Below are 10,078 nucleotides of genomic sequence, written 5' to 3'. Positions count from 1 at the left end.
GAGCATGACTTCCATCACTAAAAGGTCACATAGTCACCAACCTTTTCTTTGAGTGTCTTAAACAGTAACTTATCCCCTGTCATATGGCGAGAACAACTACTGTCAAGATACCACAAACATGCATTAAACACCTTCAATGAGGTATGCACAAATAAGCTCACATGTGACAAACATTCTTGACCTTCAAACAAAAATTTATCATCAGATTTCATGCTTCTTTCAGATTGACCTTTCAATTTCAGATTCTCAATCATCTCACACAACATTCTATTCTTTCTTTTATATTTCTTAATCAATGATTTAGATTCAGATATGCTACTGTGTAAGACATGATTCTGATTTTCAAAAAATTCCAGCATGTGAACAAATATTCTAGCACGTTTCTTAGTTTTTAATAACTCTACAAGATCATTGGTAAAACACTCTTCAGACATATGCATAGAATCATTTTCACAAACACTTGAACTACAATTCAGCATAGTATTTTCCATAACAGCTACCACAACACAGGGGTCTAAGACCACACTTAGGTAATAAAACCACAACAAGTATACCCACTCTGATACCAATTGAAAGTTCAATTATGTGTATAAACACCCTTGAACGTTTAGACCCCCAATTTACAAATTAACCAATTCAAGTATTATGTCAAACAACTAGTGTGTGGAAAATGAATATAAGCTATAATATAAAATTGGATAAACTATCTAAGCCAAATTAAAATCACAACCCATAACAGATAATAAAAGGCAAAGATAAAAGGGAAGGAAGATGCAAACACAAAGATAACACGTGATGTGTTATCAAAGAGGAAACCGAAACCCTCAGCATAAAACCTCTCCGCCGCCCTCCAAGCGGTAAACAATCCACTAAAAAATGTAGTTGGGATACAAGGACAGCAATAGACCCTCCAAGCGTAATCTACCCAGTGCACCTAAGCCCTCCAAGCTTCTTGCTCCAATGAGGTTGCGCCGAACCTTTTTCTTTTCTATCTTCCCGGATTCCACTACTAGACCATAGCATCAACCAATATAGATTGGTTCCTTCCTAACTGCTTCCCAGCAAACCAAACAACCCTCTCACAGTGATGAATATGGTGAGAACAAGGTTTTGGTAAAATGCCTCTCAAGAATATGACAATGGAGAGGAAGAGAGTTGAGGAATTTGAAGAGTGTATAGATTGTTGGTGAATCAATCTTGTTTTTCTTTAGGATTTATCTCTCAAAATTCTCTCTGGAAGCTCTCATACATTTGTGGGTATAAGGGGTATTTATACTGGAGTGAGAGTGGAATGTGAAACATCAGGTTTTACAAAACAGGGGTGGCTCGCGGCTTGGCCTCGCGACTTGACTAAGTCGCGAGACCCAGTCGCGAGATAACCGTATGCCCAGTTGTCCTGTTTTGTCCTATAGTGCTCCAGCTAGCATGATTGTTCACCTTCTGGCATGCTTGGCACATGTGCTGCGTTTGGCGGCTTGAAGCCGCGATCTACCCGCGAGAGCAAGCCGCGAGTCTCTGTTTTCTTGCACATTCTTGAGCAATCAACACTCTATCTCACTCACTACCCTTACATCAAACCCACCTAAATACAGGGTTACTAAATGCTGAAATACAAGCAAATTTGGCACGGAATAAAGCCAATAAAATGGTTGATTAAATTCAACCTTACAGTTGGCAATGCCACATCATCAATATTGGCTTCTAAAAGAATTTTGCATTTTATCTTTTGAAAGATATTTAAATATTGTAATTGACTTTCCCATAGTTTATAAATCAATTAAAAATTCATATAAATTATTGTAATCCCCGTAAGAGAAATTTTTTTATGAGATTCTTTTGGTTATGAATTATTGAATTCTGATATTGGTGATTTGTAGATTTTTTGTTGTGTTGTATTTGGACTATAGAGGGGCCACGGGCCCAAAGAAAGGGTTAAGTGATGAGTTTCTTTTGCGCTATTTGGACCAATCTAAAAATTTGAGGGGGCCAACTATAAACTCTAAAATATGAGTCATTCAATATAATACTTAAATTTTTCAAAGAAATGGTTTATGTGAAGGGGGGGGGGGGGGAGGCATGGCCCCCTACCCCTTAGTGGGTCTGTCTCTGGTAAATAATATCCAATTGACATGAAAATTGAAATGATTGTTAAGAACGTATAGAACATGTAATTCAACGGTGAGATTTTCAAAATGTAAATTCTATAACAAGTGATTGAGTGGTGTAACATTACTTAGAATTACACTAGGTGTAACTTGAACCCAACCCTTCAAGTTACATCTAATGTAATTTTAAGTAATGTTACACCATCCAATAACTTATTATATAATTTATAGTTTTAAAATCTCCCCGTTGAATTACATGTTTTATACGTTTTTAACAATCATGTCAATTTTCATGTCAATTGGATGTTAAAGTTACACCTGGTGTAATTCTAACTAATGTCACACCACCCAATAACTTGTTATAGAATTTATATTTTGAAAGTATCACCATTGAATTACATGTTCTATACGTTCTTAACAATCATGTCAATTTTCATGTCAATTGGATGCTATTTACCATTTGATTCACAAATTCATCTTTTATGCATTATTGGGTGGTGTAACATTGTTTCGAATTACACCAGATATAACTTGAACCCAACTCTTCAAGTTACACCTGGTGTAATTCTAAGTAATGTTACACCACTCAATAACTTGTTATAGAATTTATGTTTTGAAAATCTCACCGTTGAATTACATGTTCTATATGTTCTTAACAATCATGTTAATTGGATGTTAAAGTTATACTTGGTGTAATTCTAAGCAATGTTACACTACCCAATAACTTGCCATAGAATTTATATTTTGAAAATATCACCGTTGAACTACATGTTCTATACGTTCTTAACAATCATGTCAATTAGATATTATTTACCATTTGATTCATAAACTCATCTTTTATGCATCATTTTAAACTACAAAAACTTGAATTTAAAAAATTGATAGATGACATGGCTATTAATTTTTTATCACATTGAAATTTTGCTAGCATTGAGAATATATGAAAATAATGGAATTCAATGTTAAATTTGTCAAAATTTGCATTTAATTAAAAAATATTGAGTGGTGTAACATTGTTTATAGTTACATCAGATGTAAATTGAACCTAACCCTAATAATAATAATAATAATAATAATAATAATAATAATAAAGAAATGATGACAAAAAAAGAAAAGAAAAATCATAACTTACTAAATATAATTATTTTTTAAATATATTATTAACATAACTTATATTATATACTACCAATTGGAATAACCACCTTAATGCTCGTGAAAATTTAAAAAAAATTATGAATTTGATTGTATATGAAAGAGCACAAGCAACTATTACAATTTAAAACATTATAACAATAGTTGACCAGTGTTTTGTCTAAAACAATGGTCCACAATGGAGTATAGGTGTGGTTGTTTAATACCTCTAATATGTGGTTTTAGGATTACCATATATATATATATATATATATATATATATATATATATTGTGGGGGCTAAGTAATCAGGAGGTACTGTTAAAGCCGTGCTAATTGGGCCTATGGCTCGATCCGAGGACATTAGACCATCCGAGAAGGTCCCAATACGACTATAAATGAGAACGGAGTAAAGAGAATAGTAGAGAAAATATGAGATAAGTCCATTGAGTGTCCGAGGATATAAGCCATCTCGACAATAAGTATCTGAGGTCAGTAAGAAAGCCATATCATTATGGATTTTCTTTGAAGTTACCTCACCACTAAGAGTAAGACGTTGGACAAGGGACAAGACACAAATATCTTCAAAAGCTGCTACCTCCACATTAAATGACTCCCAACCAACTCTCTAGCCATATTAATGTGGAAGTGATGCCTGAACAGTGATCGAGCAGCCTTACAGCTATTAGTTGAGGGTTCTGGGAGGTGTTGGATGAGACAGGAGGGAGTTCCCCAAATCTAACCTACACGTGGGTGGTAGAGATGATACCAAGATCATAGTATATAACCTAAAAAGATGTACTAAAACAAAAAAAATAAAAAGTGAAGCAATTTTTAGAAGAAGACTGCGAACTCTTGCATAATATTATTGTTCAAAGAAGCCAATATAAGAAAAACTCCTCGAGTTACTCCGAGGACAGATTTTCTCATTCTATTTGTGTCTAACAGTCTTAAATTATCAAATTTAATCGTTTTTTCTTCTGGAATAGATTTTGTTCTTTCATCCATGCTCTACAAATTTATTGCTTGGGCTAAAACCCAATCCCATTTTGGGTGTAATCCAATTTTCGCCCATATAATTGGCGCCATCTGTGGGGAGAGCTTGATCTAGTCTAAAGGAGATTTGGTTACAATGTTCATGATGGAGGAGGTAGGTCCATACCAAGCAGTAGCAAGACCACACCAGATTGATGTTGATCTACATCAAGTAGAATCAAGGGGGTCCTAGCATGGCAATCCGCGCAGGAGCCTCGAATGGAGAGAGGGTCATGAGGGAAGTGTGCACATAACTTATACCAGTAGAAGTCAATTTTGAGGGAAGAGTCATGTTTCCCATGCAAAGAATGACAGGGACATGCAACGTGAAATCGACGAGTTGAAGAGGGAGTTGCGTCATGCTCGGCGAAGACGTTCACCGCCCAGCTTCGAACCGTCCTTTGAGGAGACAGATGGCGCTAGTTATAGACAAAGATCTAGGATTCTGCCCAGCGAGACCTTTTCCTATGAAGAGGAGCACCACCATAGACGTAGGCAGAAAAGCCCGCCTTGCAAAGGCTTGGGGAATGATGCCATGAACAAGGCGCTGAGTCAAGTTTCTAAATCACCTTTCACACGGAACATAGAAGATGCGAGCCTTGCTCAGCGATTTCATCAACCCCCATTCACCATTTATAATGGTTGGACAGACCCAGTAGAACACGTTAGCCATTTCAGTGAAAGGATGGCTGTTCATTCCAAAGATGAGGTCTTGATGTGTAAGGTCTTTCCATCTAGCTTAGGCCCGGTGGCGATGAGGTGGTTCAACGGTCTGAGGGCGAACTCTATCAACTCCTTCAAGAAACTCACCCGAGCTTTTGGTGCTTGCTTTATTACTTGCAGCAGGGTTCCTTGGCCTCTGGAATCCTTATTGTCTATGTCCATGCGGGAGGGTGAGACCCTGAAGGCATATTCGGATAGATATTGGGAGATGTTTAATGAAATAGAAGGAAAGTATGATGATGTGGCCAATAGCACTTTCAAGGTTGGTTTTCCAGCCGAGCATGATTTGAGAAAATCTCTAACTGGTAAACCTATTACTAGCATACGCCAATTGATGGATCAGATTGACAAGTATGGAAGAGTCGAAGAAGACCAACTGCAAGGGATAGGGAAGGCTAAGGTGATCCCTCAGGAGAGGAGGGATTTCAGGTTGAACCGGTACAACAATAACCGACCTTGGAAAGACTTTATTGGGCAGTTAGGGTTTGCCAACTCCCAGGCGGTTAATGCTGTGTTTCGTGAGCCAGTGCAACAAGTACTAGAAAAGATTAAGAATGAGCCGTTCTTTAAATGGCCAAATGAGATGGCAAGAGATCCTATGAGACGCAATCAAAACCTTTATTGCCACTATCATTAAGATCATGGGCACATAACTGAGGATTACAGAAATTTATAGGACCATTTGGACCAGTTAGTCCGAGAAGGGAAGTTGAAGCAACTCTTACATCATTCCAGTGGTAGGTTAAGCCAAGCGAGCTCAGAGCTTCAGGGAGATGCATCTTCAAAACTCCCACTTGGCACAATAAACGTTATTTTTGCTGCCTTAGGGAGGATTGGATCTTGTCCTTCCAAGGTAATGATGGTGTCCCGTACTCTAGTCGAGGAGTCTAGTTCAATGCCTAAGAAAGCCAAGATGGGCGTCCCTTTAGTGTTGGGATTTTCAGATGGGGATAAAGTTGGAACCATACGGCCCCATGATGATGCTCTTGTGGTCATGCTGAGAATTGGTGGGTACGATGTGAAGAGGGCGATGATTAACCAGGGCAGTGCTGCTGACATAATGTACCCTGACTTGTATAAAGGGTTAAATTTGAAATTTGAGAACTTGATGCCCTACAATTCTCCTCTGGTGAGTTTTGAGGGAAGAATTGTCATCCCAAAAGGTCAGATCAGATTACCTGTGTAGATCGGTACGGATGTGGTGGAGGTGGATTTCATCATCATAGATGTTTTCTCTCCCTACACGACTATCATGGGTAGACCTTGGCTTTATACCTTGGGAGGCATCTCCTCTACTCTGCACCAGAAGGTGAAGTATCCATCCGGTGACCAGGTTTTGGAGATAGTAGGAAGTCAGGCTGCAGCCCAACAATGCCTGGTAGCGGCTATCCAACATCGGCTTGAGGCGGAGACCTCGACCATCGCTGATAATGGTTTATAGCAATCAGAAACCTCGGCGTTACCCTTAAATGGATCGGCCGACAAGGCAAAATGCGAAGATCTGGAAAGGGTAATCGTTGGCGATGATCCGGAGAATTTCTTTCAGGTTGGAGCTAAACTGCCTTCGTAGGAGAGGGAGCAGTTGGTTGAATTCCTTAGAGAAAATGTTGATGTGTTCGCATGGAGTGCGTATGAAGCCCCGAGTATAGACCCAAGTTTCATTTGTCATCATCTTAATGTTAATCCTTCCATCATTCTGAAGAGATAGCCACCTCGGCGTCCGTCAAAAGAGCACGCCGAGACTGTTAGAAATGAGGTGGCTAAGCTAAAGTAGGCAGGGGCTATCAAGGAGGTTTTTTATCCTCAATGGTTAGCCAACACGGTGGTGGTGAAAAAGAAGACTGGAAAATGGCGAGTGTGCGTTGACTTCACGGACCTCAATAAGGCTTGTCCTAAAGACCCCTTCCCTATGCCTAGGATAGACTAGCTGGTGGATGTAACAGTAGGTCATCCTCGAATGAGTTTTTTGGATGCCTTCCAAAGATATCACCAAATATCGTTAGCATTGGATGATCAAGAAAAGACAGCTTTTGTTACTTCCATTGGAAACTATCATTACAAAGTGATGCCCTTTGGTTTGAAAAATGCAAGGTCTACTTCTCAATGGATGATGACTAAGATGTTCGAACCACAATTGGGCAGGAGCATTGAAGTCTATATCGATGATATGGTTGTAAAGAGCAAATTGGTGTCTGGGCATGTGGGAGATTTTACGAGCATTTTTTGGAATTTTGAGAAAGCACAAGCTACGTCTAAATGCTTCAAAGTGTTCATTTGGTGTAAGCTCCAGAAAGTTCTTGGGATACATGGTGACTTACAGGGGAATTGAGGTGAACCTAGATTAGATTAAGGCCATTAATGGTTTACAAGCACCTCGGAATCCCAAGGAGGTGCAGAAACTGACAGGGATGACTGCTGCTTTGAATCGATTTATATCTAGGTCAATCAATAGGTGCAGACCCTTTTTTCCTTTTACTGCATAAGTGGAAAGGGTTTAAGTGGACTGAAGAATGTGCTGTAGCATTTCAGCAGCTGAAAGAGTACTTATCTCGGCCACCTATCATGTCCAGTCCTGAGATGGATGAGGTCCTATTTGCCTACTTGGCTGTGGCCTCTCATGCCGTAAGTTTTGTTTTTGATACAAGAAGACAGTGGCATCCAAAGACTAGTCTATTATGTAAGTAAGTCACTTCATGAAACCGAGGTGTGTTACTTATCATTAGAAAAGGCTATCTTGGCAGTAGTGCATGCTACATGAAAACTTTCCCAGTATTTTCAGGCGCACGTTGTGGTGGTTCTAACTCAATTACCACTTAAGTCCATACTTCGAAGTGTAGATTATATTGGGAGGATTACTAAATGGGGCACGATTCTGGGGGCCTTTGACATCAAATATATGCCTTGCACCTCTGTGAAGGGCCAGGTCCTCGTCGATCTAGTAGTCGAGTTTACTAAACTTCCAGAAGAAGCAGAGGTGAAGCAACATGGCATGGATGAAAAATCGGTTGACCTAATCTCCACACAAGACACCTCATCTTGGAAAGTATATGTGGACGGAGTAGCAAACCAACGGGGAGTAGGAGTGGGGCTACTTCTTGTATCCCCTGAAAAGATCATCATTGAGAAGTCCTTGAGGTTGGGATTTTCGGCTACGAACAACGAAGCAGAGTATGAAGCTTTGCTGATGGAAATGACTATGGTCCAAAAAATGGGTGGAAAGGCAGTGGAAATGTTCTCTGATTTAAGACTAATCGTCGGCCAGGTAAAAGGGGAACTGAAAGCTCGAAATGCAAGAATGTAGGAGTATTTGGGTCAAGTTAGGCGTGTACAAGCGAAATTTGAATCTTTTGACTTGTCACATAATCCCAGAGGTGAGAACACCCATGCAGATTCCTTGGCAATGCTTGCCACCTCCTCGTCACGGAATTTGCCCCGAGTGATAATTGTTGAGGATTTATGCACCCCTACCCCAACAAGGATGGTCTTGCTCCTGATCTATCAAGTCAACTTGGGACCAAGCTGGATAGACCCTATACTCCTATTCCTCGAAAGCGATATATTGCCCGAGGAGAAAATAGAAGCTGAGAAAATATGAAGGAAAGCTCCTCGGTTTTGGTTATCCAAGGACAAAAAGTTGTATAAACTTTTTTTTCTGGGCCATATATGTTTTGTGTACATCCCGAGATATCAGATTCACTCTTAGGAACTGCATGAAGGAATTTGCGAAAGTCACACGAGGGGAAGATCCCTATCTCACTGGGCCATTAATCAAGGATACTGGTGGCCAAATATGCAGAAAGAAGTGCAAGAGTATGTTAGAAAATGTGACCAATGTTAGAGATTCGCTCCAAACATCCACCAGCCTGGAGGAATTCTTAATCCTCTTTCCAGCCCTTGGCCTTTTGCTCAATAGGGCTTAAATATTGTAGGCCCTTTCCCTAAAGCACTAGGGAACAAAAAGTATTTGCTGGTTGGCACGGATTATTTTACTAAATGGGTCGAAACTGAACCTTTGGCTAATATCAGAGATGTGGATGTGAAAAGATTTATCTGGAAGAATATCGTTACTCGATTTGGGGTTCCTCACACCTTTATCTCGGATAATGGCCTTCAGTTCGATAGCAAAGCCTTCAGGCAATACTGTTCTAATCTGGGGATAAAAAATAGATATTCCACTCTGGCCTATCCTCAAAGGAATAGGCAAGTTGAAGCTGTCAACAAGGTTATAGTGAATGGACTTAAAAAGAGGTTGGACGACGCAAAGGGAAAATGGGTGGAGGAGTTACCACATGTCCTTTGGACGTATCGAACAACGTCTCGACGGTCAACATGAAAGACCCCTTTCTCAATGACATATGGAACCGAGGACGTAATCCTTTTGGAAACTGGTTTCCCAATGTTGAGAACTAGTGCATTTACCCTGGGCGGTAATGATGGGTTGTTGGAAAGGAGTCTGGAATTGATTGAAAAGCGAAGGGAGAATGCAATGGTCCAACTGGCTTACTACCAGCATAAGCTCAAGGTTATGATACCAATGTAAAGCTGAGGTCGTTGGCTGTAGGATATTTGGTATTGAGAAAAGTTTTGGGAACCACCAAGAATGCAGCTTGGGGGAAATTGGGGCCTAATTAGGAAGGACCGTATCAGATCACTTCAGTGGCTGGATTAGGAGCCTATTATTTGGAAGATTTAGATGAAAAAGCTATACTCCATCCTTGGAATGTAAACAATATAAAGAGGTATTATTATTAATAAAAATAATCTTGTTTAGTCTTCCTTTAATTTATGCCAATCATACATCATGTGTTTCCCCATCTATTGAAGTATTAAACAGAAACTAAGTTATGTCAGGTTCCTCGGACCACAAACTTAGTGGAAATTAATACCTTATGACATCTATTGAAGTATTAAATAGAAACTAAGTTATGTCAGGTTCCTCGAACCACAAACTTAGTGGAAATTAATACTCTATGACATCTATTGAAGTATTAAACAGAAACTAAGTCATGTCAAGTTCCTCGAACCACAAACTTAGTGGAAATTAATACTCTATGACATCTATTGAAGTATTAAACAGAAACTAAG

The 10,078-nt window shown here is 39.5% G+C and overlaps 1 protein-coding gene across 1 annotated transcript; it reads left to right on the top strand.

Moving 5' to 3' along the window:
- Positions 1-4,589: 4,589 nt before the first annotated feature.
- Positions 4,590-5,630, top strand: LOC115949800. The gene has a single exon (XM_031067077.1). It carries the CDS (start codon positions 4,590-4,592, stop codon positions 5,628-5,630), a length of 1,041 nt encoding a protein of 346 aa, XP_030922937.1.
- Positions 5,631-10,078: the final 4,448 nt, after the last annotated feature.

The sequence above is a fragment of the Quercus lobata genome, chromosome 6 (assembly GCF_001633185.2).
Source record: "Quercus lobata isolate SW786 chromosome 6, ValleyOak3.0 Primary Assembly, whole genome shotgun sequence".
NCBI classification, from domain to species: domain Eukaryota; kingdom Viridiplantae; phylum Streptophyta; class Magnoliopsida; order Fagales; family Fagaceae; genus Quercus; species Quercus lobata.
The sequence above is the reverse complement of the archived record's forward strand: the minus strand, read 5'-3'. Positions and strand labels throughout refer to the sequence as shown.

Coding starts and splice junctions, on each gene's coding strand:
- LOC115949800 (XM_031067077.1), top strand. CDS start 4,590: ATGCAACGTGAAATCGACGAGTTGAAGAGGGAGTTGCGTCATGCTCGG.